Source organism: Macaca thibetana, chromosome 8 (assembly GCF_024542745.1).
Source record: "Macaca thibetana thibetana isolate TM-01 chromosome 8, ASM2454274v1, whole genome shotgun sequence".
NCBI classification, from domain to species: Eukaryota; Metazoa; Chordata; class Mammalia; order Primates; family Cercopithecidae; genus Macaca; species Macaca thibetana.
Window position 1 is genome coordinate 6,904,696 of NC_065585.1, and position 21,287 is coordinate 6,925,982.

The 21,287-nt window shown below is 41.6% G+C and overlaps 1 protein-coding gene across 8 annotated transcripts in view; it reads left to right on the plus strand.

Moving 5' to 3' along the window:
• FAM135B (family with sequence similarity 135 member B) overlaps positions 1 to 21,287 on the plus strand; it is a 360,700-nt gene that overhangs the window by 159,448 nt on the left and 179,965 nt on the right. For 7 of the 8 annotated variants that reach the window (XM_050802604.1, XM_050802605.1, XM_050802603.1 and 4 more), the window contains one exon: positions 15,936 to 16,015. In XM_050802604.1, coding sequence (XP_050658561.1) covers positions 15,936 to 16,015 — 80 coding nt within the window. Of the gene's footprint in view, positions 1 to 15,935; positions 16,016 to 19,732; positions 19,802 to 21,287 lie in introns of those variants that run through there. The other variant, XM_050802607.1, reaches the window with a different exon arrangement.

The window sequence follows — 21,287 nt, forward strand, 5'->3', positions numbered from 1 at the left end:
TCCCAGGTGTTGCGCATGTGTGATCTCATTTGTTTCCCATAAAAAATGTTAACATGAGAAACCAAATGCTCAGAGAGGTAAAATGAACTGTTCAGGGTAACGCACCATTAGTAAACTGCAAATCCAGCATTTAAAGCCTGGTCTTTCTGAGCACCTGGATTCTATCGTGTGTTTTCACTTCATGCCTTTGATCCTTCTGCATGAAACACTTGTGAGTTGTTTTGCTTTTCAACTCTGCTCCCAACTCCTGACTGCTTGGAACTGGTGGCGGGTTTCTGGTTTTGCCAATCAGAAAACTTCTCTCTGCAGAAACTCCTGTCACAGTGTGATACTGCACGACAAATTTTCTGGTCTGAGGTTTTAAATTACTCGTGACATTTCAAGCTGTGCAAGTCGCTTGAAGGCCTGCCTCAACCAAGCTCATTTAATCAAGCCACACACATGCAAAGAAAATCAAATGCTGCCTTGAATCCAGAGGGAAGAGGACTGACACCTGTTGAGCATCCACTGTATGTCTGGCATCTTGTAATAATGTTTCATATTGGCTCTCTAGAAGGAACGTTCATTTTACCTGCAAGTGGTAACTCCCTGGATGACAGACCAGCAGCAGCAACTTCTCTGAGCACAACATTGACACATGGCCACTCAGCAAACTAGAACTCCATCTGGGTTGACTCATCAGATAGGAACAACAAGTCCATCAGCCCGTATGAATAAAAGCAGCAAAGGGAGATGCAGGGATGGGGAAGCACCTTTCAGTTTCCCAGCAGCTCAGCAATCTCGTATTTTTTTATATACAGTCACCCCAACTAAGCTACTTGTGTTGCTGGTTTGAGTTCCTTAAGGGGCCTCCTTCTAGGAGTACAGACATTTGCTGACGAATGTATTTGGGGTAGATATGCAAAGATAACCATAGCAGTAATGATACCCACCATTCATTGAAGCTCAGTTTTGCTATACACATTGATTTTGATTTCTACGTCAACTCCAGAAGGTAACTGAAATCTTCATTTGCAAATGACAAAAGTGAAGCTCAGAGAGTTAGTAGCTTTAAGTTGACACAGAAAGCACCATTGTAGTGTTGCTAATGCTGTTCATTTGCTTTGTTTTGTTTTAATATGAATGAGAAGAGGAGGCAGTGGGAGAAGTTATAGCCATTCTGTTCAGACTTCCAAGTTTGTGTACAAAAGGCATACATTTTACAGAGGTCATTCTTCCCTGCAGCTTGTAAGAGCTTAATGAGCTAGCTTTATTCAATGAGGATTCTCTGAGCAATATATGTATTATTTCCTGGAGGCTCAACAGTTTGAGTTCCACCCAACAGTGATTTTCTTGAAATTTTTCCAGATCGCCCATTTATTTCCTCTGTTTGGGTTTCAGATTTCCTTTGGTTAACAGGATAGAGCGGTGGTGGTGACGGAAGGAGGTGGAGCAGTGGTGCTGATGTGTAAAAACTGGCACTTCAAAACAAAGATTTATGGTATTTGTCCATTTACATGCTGTAAATACTCCCACCAAGGCCAATTTCAAGATACCAATGTGAAGTTAAAGGACCTGAAGGCAATGCACAATCAGCAGGCAGCAACTACTTCCAGGCTTCTGCAGAGGCTCCATTTACACACAATTGGATTGGACAAATGTTTGTTAAGTGACTACAACTCAGTATTCTCATTAATAGCTTTGATATTTGTTATATAACTTAAATTTTCTTATTTTTTTTAATCTATGGGGTTAATGATTTCTACGGAATCCTCTAGCCCTCAGAGGAGACACAGTGTCAAAAATAAGAAAGAGATAAGAATATGGGCTTTGAAATCAGACTGTGTTGTTTGAATCCCAACTCTGCTACTTATCCTGGGAAAGTTATCTAATTCATTTTTGCTTGACTTTTCTTTTATGTAAAATGATTGAACAGTACTTAACGCAAAGAGAATTTGTATGCATTAACTAAGTGATTACATGTAAGTTGCTTTTCAGCTTCCTGTAGATAAAACCAGGACTTTTAATTAGTTCTTCCCCTGGTCAGGATATGCCGTATTGTATAGTGGTTACGAGCACACACTCACAAATCAGATTTCTTGGGCTTGAGTCTTAGCTCTCCAATTTACAAGTTGCAGAAACTTGGAAAAATAGTTTACCTTCTCTCAATCTTACATCGTTTTTCTGAATGGATATTAATATTTGTTTCCACCATACATGGCTGCTTTTGATGATTACATGAGATGATCTAAGAGTGGTGAGCATAATGGTTGGAACATTGTCAGCTATCAAAGTGATAATTGCTGATTATTCTTTCCATTCTGAATTTCTGTGGTTTTGGTAATTCAAGGAAATCACTGGTTTGATATTTTTAAACATTTTCTGTGGCAAGAAGAAAGAATTTTGTTTGGACTTTTAAGATTCTGCAAAAATGGCAAATGGCTTTACCCTTTGTCATTACTACTTTTTAGAAGTGAGTGGTCTGGCTGAAAATGTTTACTTTCTTTTAAGGAATTCCTCAATTTCTTAAAAGAAATTGAAGAATAAATGCTATCTAATACTATATAGATCTCCTACCTGACTTAGGAGTCATGTGACTGCAGGAATTTGAAAAACCTTACTTCCTTACCCGTATATGGAATGACAATGTACAATTCATAGAATTTTCATGAGAATTAAATGTGATCTCTGGTAATGTGGATGCCACATAGTGCTAGACAAAAAGGATCGAAACATGGCAGAAAATGCAATTAGTTTATAGTTGGCTGGGACACGGGGATTCGCAATTTCTGCTTTTGACCACTTACTACCCTCAAGTTTCCTGGACAGATATGAGCACAGAGAATTAAGAAAGAAGTGTTGTCCTGTCATCTGTGGCTTTGGCCCCAAGCCCTGTTGGAGAATGCCAACGAGTTAGGTTCAGCCACATGAAGACAGCCTTCGTCTTCCATTAAATAACCTTGAATTACGGTATATAAAAAATATCTGCTTTATGTCTACACGAAAGTCCAACCTAGATTCTTAGATTTTAATGGCTCTTATGCAAGGCAAAGCAGAGTTTTCCATTTTCAGGAAAAAAAGCAGTGAGATAAGTCAGGCTGTCTGTGTCAATTCTTCTGAATTTTCACCTACACAAAGTATGGCCCAGGAGAGTCCTGCAATCAGATCCTACAGTAAGAGGTGTATTTGGCTTCAAATAATCAAGCATATAACTTACGCTGGCTTAACTAGCACAAGATACCACAAGAAACACAGAAGTAGACAGCACAACCATGTCACCAGGGACAGTGAGGACTTAGACTTCTCTTTCTGCTCTTCCATGCATAGCAAAAGGCTTTTTAATACTCATAGCTGGAGAAAGGCTGCCTTTACAACCACATTTATATTTTTGGATATATTAACAAATTAAGAGAAGAGACAAACAGCCCAAGGGTCATGAAACAAGTTTCTCCTTTAAAAGCTTTCCTGTCTGCTTTACCTGCCAATGTGCACTTTTATTTCATTAGCCAAGAGGGGGTCATGAGATTTCTCCTAGCTGCAAGGGAGTCAGCAAAGGGTGGATATTTTCAGGTAGGTATAGTAATTCCCCTGAGAAAACCTGGCTTTGCTTTGTAAGGAAAGAGGAGTTTACAGATAGCCAGCCAGCAATTCACAGCCTGAGCCACATAGAACCTTCTGGGTCAGCAAGGAGAATGCGGCTAGAGAAATGCAGAGGATCATCACAGTAAACATTGGTGGAATCTGAATGAGTTATTATATTGTGATTATATCAAAGTATCCAGATGAGTTCTGCTGAAATATTAGAGTGGACTTTCCTTGGAAAAGTATTTCAATAATCGCCATTGAAGCCAATAAAATGCAACAGAATGGTTCATAGTCCTACAGTGGTGAGTACATACTGTCAACCTGTTAGTGTGTACTGTATAGTAAAAATATATTAGTCATTTCATTGGTTTTTTTGTTTCTTATCTTTTGAAACCAAGGCCTCTTTTATTGGCAGGACTTTGCAGACCTTCCTGCCAGGGCAGAGTTTCACCTCTGCATCACAGTGTCTTTCACTGTCAGGTGGGGGCCAGCTATGTGAGGCTGGGATTCCAGATGGTGCCAGGTGTCCTGCTGGCAAAGAGACTGGGAAGAGTAGTGTGACAGCTCATTAGGTGAGGTCTAGGCAAATGGCAGTTCTTTGTAAAGATGGAGGTAGGGCAGGTTATGTTTATTATACCTGGCCATACGAGAAAATATTTCACCTCTCTAGTTGTTTATAAATCCTCATGCAGTTTCCCCATAGCTGACTATCATTAGATTGTGGAGCATTAGCTTTTTTAAAGGAGAGAAATCCACTGACTGCATTATTGCTGATTCTGTCATGGTGTCCCATTGTTAGGACAAGACCGAGGACAGGATTGCCAGTATTTAATCAGGCTTTTCAGAACTCACTGGAAAAAACCCTACAGTATCAAGCAATCTGGAGTTAGCTTTGACTCTAAATTGACTCAGCCTTTTGGGGAACAACATAGCACAGGAGAGGGTCTCCTCCCCTAGCCAGACCAGAGGAAGCTTAGCTCATGTCCTGAATCCTCTGCCAGCTTGCCCTTAAGTAGGCACCACGCTTGTCAGGTGTGGGCAGAGGAACTGTTTTGAGTTTCCACTAACGCTGCTGATAGAAATGTGTACATGCTTTATGGGAAGTTGTGATCATGGCTACCATTTACAGAGTCCCTGCCATATACAATGTTTTAACTGTCCTTTAAAAACAAAGTTCCCCTGCACGTTCATATTACAATGTATACTTTATTTATTTATTTTTTTTTTTTGGAGACGGAGTCTCGCTCTGTCGCCCAGGCTGGAGTGCAGTGGCCGGATCTCAGCTCACTGCAAGCTCCGCCTCCCGGGTCTACGCCATTCTCCTGCCTCAGCCTCCCGAGTAGCTGGGACTACAGGCGCCGCCACCTCGCCCGGCTAGTTTTTTGTATTTTTTTAGTAGAGACGGGGTTTCACTGTGTTAGCCAGGATGGTCTCGATCTCCTGACCTCGTGATCCGCCCGTCTCGGCCTCCCAAAGTGCTGGGATTACAGGCTTGAGCCACTGCGCCCGGCCACAATGTATACTTTAAACATAAGGGAACTGAGCCTCTGCAAGTTTTGAATCCTTGGGAATTTGAATCCATGTCTGCCTGTCTCCAGTGGTTCCCTCCTGAGGCTCATGTAGGCAAGACTGGTTGTGACAGAGTCATGCTCACACTTTCCAATGACCTTTGTTGGCAGTCACAGCATGTGAGGTTCTCTTGTAATTCCTGAGGTGCAAGCAAGGACACTTCACTCCTCTTCACAGGGACCTTGACACCTGGGTGAACAGACAGACAGAGGGGAGTCATTCCATTATCATGTGACAAGTGTGATGCTGGGGGCCTAAGGTGCCTTCATAAAGCCATCTTCATCATCATCATTTTTATTATACCTATTATTAAAAAGCACTCATTTAGACTCAATACTTGCCAGGCATGATATGCACTTTGCATATTACAAATCATTTAATCCTCGTAATGGCACTATGAGGAACATTACTGTCATTACTATCCCCATTTATACATGAGGACCTTGAGCACAGGGACACTGTGAGAGTGATTTATTCAAGGTCACACAGTCAGAAACGGGCAGATTTTCAGAGCTTACCCTCTTAATCAAAATGTTATATTGCTTCACAAGACTCAAAGATAATTTTCGCCCAGCCGTGTAGGCACACCCATATCATAGCCGACCATTTACATCTTGGTGCACTGTTTGGTGTAATCGTATACTGTATCCCGCAGGCATCCCTGAAACGTGACCCACCAAAAGCATCATGCCTTCTCCCAGCTTCATCCCAACTGTGATGCCGGAGGGTAGACTGGGATCATGGAGGTGGGAGGCTGTGTCTCACACATGTCTTAGGGAATAGCAATGAAGACATTGTACCTTTAATGGAATATGGGGTTGAGCATCATGCTGTGCTTGCCATGGATGCTCCCGTTCCTGCCTCACAATAAGTCTGCAAGGCTGGCACCAGCATGGCTTTCCTCGCCCAGGAGGAAAGAGAGGCTCAGGGAGGGAAAGTTACTAGCTTTAAGTTTTCCAACCTGGCTTTGGGAACCTAGGTGTTCAGACTCCAGAGTATCGGTGTTTGATTTTTCATGATAATGATGTGTATTTTAGGTCATGTCAGATGCCCCTGAGTCAGAGCAGTTGTTTCGTGCTATACTGATCTGAAAAATGATTTCGACAAAATGTCACAGATTTCTGTATTCCCATTATAGAATATTACCCCTCATTTTACAAAAATTGCATGTGGATTCTTTATCACGCACAGATTTGTGTATTAGGATTGGATTGTAGAAAACCATTGTTTGGGGGAATCTTTGTTTTTAGAATTTTCACTTATTCATTCCTTCACCTGGCATTTATTGAATGCGAACCACGTCAGCCTCTGTTAGTTTCTGGGGTACAGAGATGAATGGGGCCTGGCTGGTCTCCTTCAGTGGCTGGCGGTAATGGATATTTCTCTAATCAACTGAGAACAGATGTTCATTAGGTGCTTTTCTCTGTTTGGCACAGCTGTGAGACCTCTAAGGAATACAAAAGAAGTAAATAGTAGCATTCCTATTCTCAAGGTGCTTTTGAGAAAACAGAATGAAATACATGAAACGAGAGGTGTTACTAGAAAATTAGTAATCAGAGCGAGAATCCACTTAGGCTCCTGTAATAACAGTGATGAGGAAATTGAGGTGAGCTTATAATGTTAAAGCACCTGGCTTTGCCTTCCCTAAAATAAGCTGGGTGCTAGCCAAATGGCCCTGCATTTTAATCCCTAAACTATTCATTGCCTAGCTATGTGACTGTGGGCAAATCACCTAACTTCTCTGAGTCACAAAGTGTGTGTTGTTGACATGAGAATATTTATTCTCCTCTATTGGTTTTGTCATGAGGAGGAAGTTTGAAAACCTGTATTCATTAGTTTACAATTACTGCTGTGACATAGTGCCATAACCTAAGTGGCTTAAAACAACATAACATTATTATCTTAGAATTCCGCAGGTTAGAATTCTGAAATGTGGGCTAAAGTCAGTATTCTTGCATGATTGTATTACTGCATGGAGGCTCTAGAGTCTGTTTCTTTATCTTTTCCAGTTTATAGAGGCTGCCTGCATCCCTTGGGTGGTGATCAGCGATGGCTGGTCAAGTCTTTCTCACATTGCACTACTCTGTCCCTCTCTCTCTGTCTCTTGCCTCCTTCTTTCTCTTATAAGGAAAAAACTCTTGTGTTGCATTGAGTATACCCATGAAGTTTAGAATAATATCCAGATTTCAAGGCCAGCTGATTAACAGCCTTAATTTCATCTGCAACCTTAATTCTCTTTTGCCCAACATATTTACAGGTTCTGAAAATTAGGAGGTATATGTCAGGGGTTGGGGCGTATTATTATGCTTACCACATTATCCAAAGGGCATAGTTTAGTGCCAGTCATACAGATGGAAATCAATAAAGGGTGACTATTTTTGTTACTGTTTCCCAGAAGGAGTCCAGTGCAAATCTAGGTTACTGAAACACATCAGCATACTCTCTGAAGTTTTCCACCTCCTAGCTTCTTTCCCCATTCTGAGGAAACTCATGGCCCATCTTCTTTTGCCATTTGATCATTCTGCAGCAATTTAAGTGAACTGCTCCCTTCTTTATGATAACTTCTTTGACTCCAGGTGGAAGGAGATGGCTCTAAGATGGTTAAAAGATACTTGGAGGCCGGGTGTAGTGGCTCACGTCTGTAATCCTAGCACTTTGGGAGGCCAAGACGGGGAGATCACCTGAGGTCAGGAGTTCAAGACCAGTCTGACCAACATGGTGAAACCCCGTCTCTACTAAAAATACAAAAATTAGCCTGGTGTGGTGACACATGCTTGTTATCCCAGTCACTTGGGAGGCTGAAGCAGGAGAATTGCTTGAACCTGGGAGGTGGAGGTTGCAGTGAGCCAAGATTGCGCCACTGCACTCCAGCCTGAGTGACAGAGCAATACTCTGTCTCAAACAAAACAAAACCAAAAAAACCCAAAAAAAAAACCCAAAAAAACAAAAAAACCAAAAAACTTGTAGGTTTACTTACTGAGTCTGTGAACTTGCACCAATCTTTATCACTAAATGTAAATTTTCCCATCTTTAAGAGAGAAATCATGGTAAGTACATTAAAGACATCCTATGGGGATCAAACAGTATCATGCATGTCATACATGAGTATGTGGTTTATGGATTTATGACCTGATAGAAATTTCCCATGAGATAAAAGGGAATTACTAAAGCAGTTTTAGCTTTCTGTTTAATCGGGACAGAGCCTGAATGGGTCAACCTAATTGAAACATAAATGTTCACCCTATTCCTATAAAGCATCTGAAGTTCAACATAATTAACTTATTGAAGTAAGATTCAGTAGCATCAAGTGCTTTTAAGAAACAATTTGAGAGCACTTTGGAATCATCTATAAAAGGGACTTAGCTGTACAACAAAATGTGCCTCCTATGAGGTGTATCAGGGAAAAGGAAACACCCATCTCTGGAATTGGAATCCTGGTTGCCCTTTGCTAGCTCTGTGGCTTTGGATAACTGGTTAGATCTTTCCAATGGCTCAATGCCTTCCTTGGTTTACCCTTGAGCTGCTGCTTGCTTTCACAAAGGATTCATGGGGGATCAACCAAGATTGCATACATGGAAGTTGCTAGTACAGGTCCTGCCACAGAAATGCTCAATAAATCTTGAGCATAGCTGTAACCACTGCAAGTGCAGTGGGATGGGAGAGGGATGCATAGCCCCTGGCAATGACTGACACATCGTATTAATATGTTCAGAGAAGGCGCCGTTACAATGTGACAGTTGGTGGCCGTGCTGATGGGATTTGTGTCCCTTTCCTTCTTCATGAAATTACTGAAATACATAGATCTTTTATTAAAGAAACACTAAAAGTAACATCTTGCATTTGTGTCAGTCAGGGTTTGCCAATTATTGGCCCTTGAGGATTGAGCCTGCAAATGTGTTTTATCTTGTTGACACAGTGCTTTATTGCTAACGTGGCCATGGCTACCGCTGCTAATTGTTTTTGCTGTTGCTGATGTTGCTGTTGTCATTGCCATTGATTTGTGAACCAATATTTAGCATTTTAAAGATGTTTTATTACAAAATTAAATTTCTGTCTTCCCCTGAAAAACTGAAAGATCTCCCAACATGCAGTCAACATTTCTGCAGGGTCTTAATAAGCCACTGCTAAGTAGCAGCTGCTCCTGTGGCCAAGGCGGCCACCGCTGCCCTCACACAGAGGCAAGTGTCATGATCATTTGTAAATGTGCTTCCACTGGGATTTTCTAATGGTAGTTGATTATTTTTGGACCCGTATATCCATCAAAAGGAGAAAATAAAAAGATAGATTAGGTGGAACCCAAGGTTTTCTTACAATTTCATTTTTGTAGTTTGCCTGGCCCCTGCAGGCATTTGTGTTTTCTCCAGTTGGTATGGAGCCTCATCCTTTCCAATAGATCCATCACTGTGATTTTCCTGTTGAACAGGACAGATGCCTTTTATGTTTTTCAGTTAAATGTTTTATTTTGAATTAGTTGTAGCATCACATGCAGTTTTAAGAAGTAGTACAGAGACATCTCATATAATGTTTATCTAGTTTCCTTAATGGTAGTATCTTGTAATGCTGTGGTGCAATTTCACAGTCAGGATATTGATATGGACAGTCAGGGTACAAATTATTTTCATCACCACATGGATCTCACATTTTATGTTGCTCTACACCCACTCGTCTCCCACTCCCATCCTCTCTCCAACCCCTGGAGCCACTAATCTGTATTCTATTTTTATAATTTTGCAACTTTAAACATGCCATATAAATGGAAATATACACCTTTTTCAAATTAGCTTCTTTTGCTGAGCATAACTGTCTGGAGCTCCATCCAGACTGTCTGTGGATGAATTGTTCATTCTTATTTATTGCGGAGTAGTTTCCACAGTTTATTCATTTACTAAAGGACATCTGGGTTGTTTCAGTTTTTAGTATTGTGGATAAAGCTTCTCTCAACATTTTGAACAAGTTCTTACATAAATAAGTTTTCATTTCTCTAAGAGAAATGCCTAGGAGGGCAGTTGTTGGGTTGTTAGACAGTTGTATGTTTAATTTTTAAAGAAGCTAGCTAACATTTTCCAGAGTGGCTGTTCCATTTTACATTTCCAGCAGCAATGTGTGAGTGATCCACTTTGCCTGCATAATTGCCAGTAACTGGTGTTGTCAATGCTTTTTATTTTAGTCATTTTGATGAGTGCGTTGTAGCATCTAATTGCGGTTTTAATTAGTATTTTGTCTGATGATGTTGAATATCTTTTTTAAACATTTATTTTATCGTATATATTTGAAGTATACAACATGATGTTTTGATAAAAAATATGCAGTGAAATGATCATTATATGTGAGCAAAGTAGCACATCTACTGTCTTCCAAAGTGGCCTTCTTTTTTTATTTTAAACTTTTCCGTAGTAAGTACATCTAAAATCTGTTCTCTTAGCAAATTTTCAGTATATAATACAATATTATTAACTATAATCCTCTGGCTGTACATTAGATCTCTAAACTTATTTATACTATAGAACTGCAAGTTTATACTCTTTGACCTACGTTTCCCCATTTCTTCTTTCCCCTCTCCATTCTTGGTAACTATCATCCTATTCTCTCTTTCTATGTGTTTGACTTCCTTTTTTTTTTTTTTTTTTTTTTTTGAGACGGAGTCTCGCTCTGTCGCCCAGGCTGGAGTGCAGTGGCCGGATCTCAGCTCACTGCAAGCTCCGCCTCCCGGGTTTACGCCATTCTCCTGCCTCAGCCTCCCGAGTAGCTGGGACTACAGGCGCCCGCCACCTCGCCCGGCTAGTTTTTTGTATTTTTTAGTAGAGACGGGGTTTCACCGGGTTAGCCAGGATGGTCTCGATCTCCTGACCTCGTGATCCGCCCGTCTCGGCCTCCCAAAGTGCTGGGATTACAGGCTTGAGCCACCGCGCCCGGCCCTGACTTCCTTTTTTTTAAAAAGTTCTACGTGTAAGTGAGATCTTGTATATATATTTTTTCTGTATCTGGCTTATTTCATTTAAGCATAATGTTCTTCAGTTTCATCCATGTTATTGAAAATGGCAGTAGCTTCTTTTTTTTGAGGCTGAATAACATTCTATTGTTTGTGTGTGTGTGTATGTGTGTGTGTACATTGATATGTATTCCACAGTTTATCCACTGATTCATTGCTGGGCGCTTAGGTTGTTTCTGTATCCGGGCTATTGTGACTAATGCCGCAGTGAAGGTGGAGGTGCAGATCTCTCCACAAGGTGCTGACTTTGATGTCTTGTTGGTGTACACAAGCAGAGGGGTTTCTGGGTCATATGGCAGTTTTATTTTTAGTTTTTTGAGGAACCTCCATGTTATTTTTCATAATGGCTGTACCAATTTACATTCCCACCAGAAAAGAATACAAGGGTTTTCTTTTCTCCACATTCTCACCAACACTGGTTATTTCTTGTCTTTTTCATGATAACTATCCTGAAATGTATGAGGTGATATGTTGTGGTTTTGATTTGTGTTTCCCCGATGATTAGTAACATTGAGTACTTTTTCACAAATGTGTTGGTAATTTGAATGTTTTCTTTGGAAAAATGTGTATTCAGGTCCTTTGTCCTTTAAATTGGATTATTATTATTATTATTATTACTGCTATTGAGTTGCATGATTTTCTTACACATTTTGAACACTAATCCCTTATCAGACATACTGTTTGCAAATATTTTCATTCTTTTGTAAGTGGCCATTTTACCTTGTTCATTTTTCTTGTTTCTCAAGATTGTATTATAGCTGTTTAACATCTTTTGTGGTTCCATACATATTTTAGAACTATTTTCTCTATTTGTATAAAAAATGCCCTTGGGATTTTTTTTTTTTTTTTTTTTTTTTTGAGGTAAGGTCTCCACCTGACACCCAGGCTGGAGTACAGTGTTGTGATTTCAGCCCACCTCCTCTTCAACCTCCTGTGCTCAAGTGATTTTCCCTACCTCAACCCTTCCAGTAACTGAGACTACAGACTACAGGTATATGCCACCACACCCAGCTAATTTATTCATTTATTTTCTGTAGGGATGGGGTCTCCATATATTGCCTAGGCCGGGCTCAAGCAATCCTCCAGCCTTGGCCTCCGAAAGGGCTGGGATTAGAGGCATGAGCCACCACACCTGACCTGGCATTTTAATAGAGACTGCACTGATACTCTGTTTTGCTTTGGGTGTATGAACATTTGAACATCTTTTCATGAGCTTATTTGCCCTCTGTGTGTTCCCTTTGGTGAAATTTTTCTTGTGTTTGACCACTTTTTAATTGGTGTGTTTGCTTTTACTACTCAGTTCCAAGAGTCCTTTATATATCCTAGGCAATAGTCCTTTGTCAGATAGTCAATTCTCAATAGTTACAGTAGTATGTTCTGTAAAGTCACCATGAATACTGAATTAGCAAATGCTGAACCACTGTTCCTGGGGGAAATACAAGGTTAGGTTCCTGTGAGCCCCTGGTCACATTTCTGCCAGACTTACCAATACATAATCTTGTTTTATGTGCTTCTGTTTAAAGATACCTCACAGTTAATATGTACTGTTGATTCATTACCATTGATCTCAGTCAGCAGCACTAGAACTCATAGCTGAGTGAAGCTCATCTAATAACACACATCCTTTCTCCATGGGGCACATCACAGCATTCCTGCCCTTAGGAATGCTAGACAGCCCTTTAGTACTATGCCTGGGGTCTATCTCAAACAGTGGAATCACCAACAAAAAGCACAGAGTAGAAAAATATGTGGGACTAAATAAATTGCAAAAGGGATCCTTGTTTGTAGTATTGCTTAACCTCAGTTGGGCACCTGAGTGTCAGAAGATTCAAACATTTTACCACTGTGTTCGTGTCTGTGAATGACCACAAAGGTGCTGTGAGTGTTGCATTTGGGGCTAAAACATATTTTATCAAGTAAACAAATTCCCAAATACAGAATACACAGATACTGAGGGCCACTGCATGTGATTTGCAACTATTTTTTCCCACATTGTAGCTTGTATCTTAACAGGGTCTTTCATAGCACAAAACTGTTTAGTTTTAATGAATTAAAATTTATCTGTGGGGTTCAGTGGCTCACACCTGTAATCCCAGCACTTTGGGGGGCCGAGGTGGGAGGATCACTTGAGACCAGGAGTTTGATGCCAGCCTGGGTAACATAGCAAGACCTCATCTCTCAAAATAAACAAGCAAACAAACAAACAAAATATATGTTTTTCTTTTATGATTCATGTTTTCTGTACCAAGTCTAAAAACTCTTTGCTTAATTCTATATTTAGAATATGTTTTAGGCCAGATGTGTTGGCTCACACCTGTAATTCCAGCACTTTGGAAGGCCAAGGCAGGTGGATTGCCTGAGGTCAGGAGTTCGAGACCAGCCTGGCCAACATGGTGAAACCCCGTCTCTACTAAAAATAAAAAAATTAGCTGGGCATGGTGGTGGGTACCTGTGATCCCAGCTACTTGGGAGGCTGAGGCAGGAGAATCACTTGAACCGGGGAGGTGGAGGTTACAGTGAGTCGAGATCGCACCATTGCACTCCAGCCTGGGCAACAAAGTGAGACTCTGCCTCAAAGAAAGAAAAAAGGAATAATTTTAAAACTTTTCTCTGTTTCCTAATAGTTTTATAGTTTCATATTTTTCATTTACGTCCACAATCTACGTTATTAATAGTTTCTTTATAAGATATGAAATTAAAGTTGAGGTTTGTGTGTTTGGTTGTGGCTGTTATCTTGTCTATGGATAGCCAATTGCTTCAGGACAACTTATTTTAAAAGGCGATCTCTGCTCCATTGAATTGCTTTTGCACCTTTGTGAAAAACCACATGGGCATATGTATGCCCTCATTACTGCGGGGTGCTGGGTGGAGGTCCAGGCTCCCCAAATTGTCTCCACTTAAACTGAACAGGTGGGGTTCTCTTCACCATCTGTTAGGGATGGAAGCCTGGCTCCCTGCTGAAGTCCTTCTCTTGGCAGGTTGGGTGGGGATGCAGTGTTTTCATGCAGTCTGGGGATGGCGGGTGTCTAGACTTCCCACTTTGCCTTTGCTGGTGTGGGTGGAGGTGGGCCCACAGTATTTTCTGTTTTTTGGCTGGAGTAGACAGCTGTTGCCTAAAAGTTTTCTGTCTTGCTAGGCTGTTCTCTTCCTGATCCTTTGGCTGGAGGGAGAGGGCTTTCTTTGGATAATTTTCTTGTTCGTGGCTATTAGCTTTTCTGGCTTCTTGGCTTCTCCAGTATCCAGTCTGGATATATGAGGCAACAGAAAATGCAGAAGCCTCACCAGCATGTCTCTCCTTGGGTCCTGAGGTCCCCAACCTGTCTGCTTTCTTCTCCACCTTGAAGAATCTGCATTTGCTTGTTTTCTATATACTGTTAGAGTTTTTGTTGTGCTTAGTGCAAAAAATAGGGTAAAGTATGTCTCTCTACTTCACCTTTCTGGAAACAGAAGTCATGGCAGGTACTTTTAAAAAATATTCATTTTGGCTGGGCATGGTGGCTCACGCCTGTAATCCCAGCACTTTGGGAGGCTGAGGCAGGCGGATCATAAGGTTAGAAGTTCAAGACCAGCCTGACCAACATGGTGAAACCCATCTCTACTAAAAATACAAAAATTAGCCAGGCATGGTGGTGCGCGCCTGTAGTCCCAGCTACATGGGAGGCTGAGGCAGAAGAATTGCTTGAACCCAGGAGGTGGATGTTGTAGTAAGCTGAGATCGTACCACTGTATATATACCTGCCTGGGCTACACAGCAAGACGCCATCTCAATATATATATATATTCATTTTACAGATACAGAAACAAGTTCAGAGAAGTTATGTGATGTACTTAAAGTCATGCAGCTGGAAATGTGTCACTCATGCTGCAGCTATGAATTCAGTGCTAGTGCCCTTTTCTCTTCATTTTTGCTCATCATTTATACGTTAAAAACAAGCAGGAGACTGCCAAGGAAACATTCTATGAGTGTATGTGCAGTGCAAGGACGTCAATAGCAGGGTACTTGCCTAGCCATGAGCTCAATGAGCTACGGGAGACTGATGTGTTCATGGTCCATTTTCCTTATATTTCGCTTTGGTTTATTCACATTTCAGTTCACAATGGGTTTCAAATCAGTAAAAGAAGAGAACAGTGATGATGCCAGAAATGTCCTCAAGTGCTTACAAGCAAAAAGTCATTAATTGCAAAGCACAGAACTTCAAAAGATGCTTCTGTACTTGGGGTGAAAGAGGGCACATTAGAGAGTTAACGGATAGCAGGAGAAGCTGCACATTGTCCTGAAATGGTGGAATTTGAAAATGGGAGTGCTATGTTAAAATTAAGAAGATGAAATACACAGGGAAAAGTGCATTTAGCAACACCCCCAAGAAGAATAACTCAGCGGCTGTGTTACTAAAAGAAGTGGTTTTTGTGTTGCAACATGATAGAAACTCAGTTTATAGATGGATTATCCACCGTGCATAAATAGCCTACTTTCCTATAACAATAACCTTTCTTGACTACATAAAACCCACACCCCTTAATGAAACTGTGTCACATGACCCATCTCTTTCTTTTCTCTATTCCAATCACCTCCAACCTTGTTCAGTCTCGTGTGATCTCAAGTGAACTTAACTTCCTGTCTCCAATGCTGCCCCGTTGCTTCCCTCTCCAGCTCTGCTGATAAAATGCATTTCTCTTTGATGCCAGATGATTGTGCATGCTGCCAAGAAACTTCCCTGATTTCCTGTGGCTTTCAGGATTCGTTCTAGGTATTTTTAGAAGTCAACGTTAAGAAGCCTGATCTTCAGCATCCTCTCCTCTTCTCTTTTCTTAGGTATTACCAGATCCGAGTGACCTTGAAGGTGTCCTCAAGGATCCCCCACAGACTGAGTGCCTCCATCGCTGGGCAGACAGGTGAGCAGAAGAATGGCCATGGGGCGCTTGCCCCTAATGGCGAACCTCCCTTTGTCACTGCTCGCCAGGGCACAGCCGAGCGCAAGGCGTGTAGACGCACTCAGCCAATCTGTGGTGAATGTTGGATGAGCAAATTTTGGAAATGGAAACCAACAGTTGGAGGTGTCCATATGTGTACATTGTGGCAAGGGGAACCTGGCTTAAGAGAAATATACTTTCCCACGAACAGCCAGTATTTAGAGATAAACTGGCTGTGGGAGGTTGGTTAAAGTCAAGTCAGGGAGGACGTCGGTGGGAAATGACATCCAGCAAGTGGGTAAAGAGAAGCCTGTTAAAGGGAACCTGGGAATCAACTAGGTACAGAGGACAGAGTGAGTAGGTGGTGTTGCTGGCACTTTCCATATACGGTGAGGGGACAAAGAGCAGTGGTCCCAGCTTGAGGAGAAGGATTGCCAAGGACAACTCGGATCCTGATCTTGAGAAGGCTGGAGTACAAAGTTGGTAACCAGGGCTCTGAGCAGGTAGTTTATCACAGAGTATTGAGTCAGAAAAAGAGAACTTACTGTGCCAGAAATAAAGACAGACATAATATTAACTAGTAGAACTATTAGGAGTTTGCATTAGTAAATTTGGGAGAACTGTATAGACTAGCTAGACCTTAAGAAGAAGGAGAGGCCAGGCACGGTGACTCATACCTGTAATCCCAGCACTTTGGGAGGCCAAGGTGGGCAGATCACCTGAGGTCAGGGGTTTGAGACCAGCCTGGTCAACAAGGTGAAACCCTGCCTATACTAAAAATACAAAAGAATTAGCCAGGCGTGGTGGTGGGTGCCTGTAATCCCAGCTACCCAGGAGACTGAGGCAGGAGAATCACTTAAACCTGGGAGGCGGAGGTTGCAGTGAGCCGGGATTGTGCCGCTGCGCTCCAGCCTGGGTGACAAAGTGGGGCTCCAAAAAAAAAAAAAAAAAAAAAAAAGAAAAGAAAAAGAAAAAGGAGAAATACTTAAAGGGTAGGGTAGAGGGTAGGGAACATTAAGACAGAGCTGTGCAAAATCTGTTTAACATTAATTATAAAGTACAAGTAGCCAAGAATGTTGTAGAAATCCAATCCAGTAAAGCTAAGAGTACTGGTCGTAGCTACACTTGATAAAATTCATTTGGAATTTGCAACATGTTATGGTGAGTGGAATCACATGCAATTGAATATCCACAAGTCAGGAATGTAGATGTGGTGGTCTGCTTAAATTTACCTTAGAGGACATCTGGAGGGGGACCTGGTTCCTGAGGCCGCATGATAAAACATGAGAAGAGACCTGTGGTTTCAGAGCAATAGGATAACTCAAGCCTGTGATCTATAGAAGGAAAGACACTGATGGCCACAGGCTTCCCCCTTGCCTCTGAGTAGAGTAAAACATTAAATAATAGTCAAGTTGCCATATTTCCAAGGTGTTCCTCCTATTTCTCTCCACTCCTCTCTCCTGGGAAGGAATCAGGCATCTGATAAGTAGGCTACCCATCCCCGTAGGTCCAGTGTAGATCCAGAGTGATTTAAGAATCCAGCAGTTCCCTCCTTTCCTATCATCATGTGCTTCACCCCTTCCCCACCCCACCTTCCAACAGAAGAAAGTCCATGATGTCCACAGAGAGAGCAGGGGATTCGGACCCTGACCCTCCGTGAACCAGTGTCCGTATGTGTACATTGGATAATAACATATCCATGACCCCAGATATGTTACTAGCAGTTTTAACTTTAGTTTCCTGAAATGTGAGAATAAAATGCATTCTTCATAGATATTGTCTTAGAAATTATAATTAAAAAGGACACTTTATATTTCATAGAGGTTTTAAATATGCTTATGTCAGAACAAGAACTAGCACAAGGTAAGTAGCCAGTTAGTCCTACCTGTGGTCATATCATCAGGGATTTGAGGAACCCGATCTCAGGGTCAAGGTAAAAGCCTTGGAGAGAGACCTAAAAGTGAAGCAGAAATAACACTGCAGCCGACCTGATGAAAGCCATCCCCAGGCTCCCCGTCAAGGACTCTGCTTCTTCCTTGTGACTGTGGATGTCAGGAGCTTGGGTCCTGTCACCGGATGAGCCATCTTTTGGAGCTGGCAGGCCCCAGCTGTGAGGACCAGAGGGCTGCAGGATGCTCAGTGGTTGGCAGAGCCAACAGGGGTTGAGAAGGGCTTGAGATAGTGCTGCACAGAGACAAAGAAAATAAAAATGAAAAAACTATTTTCTTTTCTGGTATAGTTTAGCAGAAGAATAATTATGATGAAGTTGGTATGCCTTGAGCTTTACAGTAGCACACTGTTTAGAACAGAATACAAACACAGTGGTCAGCAATAATTTACAATGAGATTGTGCCCCAGGTGAGGGATGTGCAGAATTTGTATTTCTTCTTCAAGGTGAATTTTCCAATTACACTATTTTTGGTTAGAGACCGCTGCATTATGAAGCACTCCAGAACGTCTGACTTTTAACAGTGGCTTATTCTTTTGTAATGTTTTGAGTTAGCCAGCCTAGGCTGGGGACATTTATGCACTACCTTCAGCTGAGATCTCGGCTGAGGATGGAGCAGCCAAGATGCCGTCACTCATCTGTGTCTGACTCCTTGGTTGGACTGGCTGCACCAGAAGAGGCACAGCTGGGCTTCTGTCTCCAGTTGGGTGGTCAGACTTCTTACATGAAAGCTGAGTTCCCCAGAGAGAAAATGAGGAAGATTCCAGGCCACTTAAGGGCTAGATGGAGACTGGCCCAGGGTCGCTTCCTCCACAGTTCATTGGTCAGGGCAGGTGACAAGGCCAGCCCCAGGGGAATGGAAATAGACTTTCGCCTTTCATTGGAAGCACCATCTGCATGTACAGTGATGGGAGGAAACTCTGGCAGTCCTATATCTGGCCAACTATCCAAACATATTTTCCATTACCTATATGCATTTCTGAGGAGAAAAGAGAAAAATGTATCTTTAGGCAACAAAATATAACATATTGGAAGAGAACCAGGAGGAGTGAAAACATTTGGACTTTAATGATGTCTTTGATACTCAGTACTTAAACGATCTTGTTGGAATAAATGATTTCATTTGGCTTTTTAGTTCCATGTATCTCTAAATGGAAATAGAAACAGCTTGCCATATCCAAGGAGGCAGAATTTAGCAGTTATGAGGGCCACAAGCTTGGGCTTTCCAGGTATAATTTCTACTTCTCCCACTTCTAAGCTGCTTGACTTTAGAAAAGTTCTTTAACCAATTTGTTTTTCAGGTTCCTCATCTATAAAACAGGGATGGCAGTTGGTACTTATAGGTTTATGGTAAAGATTGAATGAATTATGCAAATTCATGCATGTAAAATGATTACATACATTACATGGTTTACATATAAATCATGTATGTAAAGTGATTAGACTGTTGCCTGGCACATGGTGAGCTCATAATAACTGTTACTTAGAATAAGTGTTGCTATTAGGTACAAGAGTCACTTTTTATTTAGCAGCCTTCTGACCTGTGCTGTTCATCCAGGGGAACGAGAGGCTGCCTTCCAGCTCTAGAGATGCTCAAAGTCACCTCAGGGAGACAGAAGTGATCAGATGATACAGTAGGGGTGGAGAGTGCGGTGACCATCGGACGGACTGTGGGGCCATGCAGGACTGCCTGTGCGAGGAGCCAGTGGCTTGACTGAGAAAGGACCTCTCAGTCTCAATCTTGTTCTTCAAGATTGGGCTTGAAGAACAAGCAGACGTTGGTTCCACAGACAAAAGTAGGGAAGGTTGATCCAGGCGAGGTAATACAATGACCTGTACAGAGCAAAGGTGTTCACAGGATGAGGAGAGATGTGACTGCTGATAAGAACAGCACCAACATGAGTAGAGAAACAAGCTGTGGTCAGGTTTGGAGCCCATTTGTGCCACACGGAAGAGATTGGTTTTGTTTCAGAGACACAGCCAGGTGAAATGAAAGCACCTTGTCCAGCCCAGTGCTGTTCAAACACGTGGTGCTCTCTCATAAATCAAGGGACAGGATTCTGCATTTTTATTCTCTTTTTAAATATGTCAGTTCTCTAATAGCCTCATTATATGGAAGCATGTTTCCATTATGTAGATGATTTAGGTCCAGATCTTCTTGATATGAAATAAATATTGCATTGACTTGTACAAGCTAGATGTTTATGATTAGATCCTGTGTGTTAAAATATAATAGTAATTCCCCATGTGCACAGCCTGCATGCCATTGCCTTTTCCTTTCAATTCTTTTTTAAGAGGTGATTTGGGGAAGATTTCTCTGGAAAACTGAAGGTTTGCTCTTTTCTGAGTTAGCTGCATATCTTATTCCATAGAACATGACAGGCTTGGAGCTCACACCAGTTAGGAATAATCGTTTTCTTGGACATGTGAGAAAGATCCTAGCATTTGAGAAGGGACAGGCACACGAATGGTGACAGCAACTGTAATACTGTCAGATGTGCTTGTGGACCTGGGGCCCCTTCTGTGTAGATGTGAGAACATTGGGGGTTTGGCCTTAGTGTTGGGTATGAATATGAAGGACGCAGGTCTTCATCATTACCAGAAATAGAAAAGTGCAAATTACAGGTGACTAATGATTCACTGACCAAGACACCCCTTGACTGTTCAAGAACAAAAAAGAAAAAAATCATTGCAATATCTTCCTGTTGTTCCCCTTGACCTTCAGTGAAAATTAAGAAAATTCAGTGAAAATTAGGAAGATTCCATGAAAACTGTTTGATAAAAGAATCTACTTATTAGGGAGGGAGGGCCTGCAGCAGAAAAGACTTGAACTCAGATAGTCATGTTAACATCCCAATCACTCACTTCAGAACTATGTGTGCCAAGGGAAGCCTTTCAACCACTAAGCCTTCAATTTTTTTTTTTTTTTTTTTTTTTTTTACCACAATGGGGATAGTCATACCTTTTGCCTAGGGTTTCAGAGAGGGTTTGAGAGCATGATGGCAAAGCCCCTAGCACAGTGCCTGATACAAAATGGGAAAAATAAAAAGCAGCTATTATTATTAATATTATCAGTTAATAAAACGTCTTACCATGCATTCAAGGGAAGCTTGCAGACGGAGTCAGCAGAAGTGTTCCTAAGGCAAAGGTGACAGGGTGATTGGATGTGAGACAGAGGGCCCTCACAGCATGGGTGTATTAGTCCCTTTTCATGCTACTGATAAAGACATACCCAAGACTGGGCAATTTACATAAGAAAAAGGTTTAATTGGACTTACAGTTCTGCATGGGTGGGGAAGCCTCACA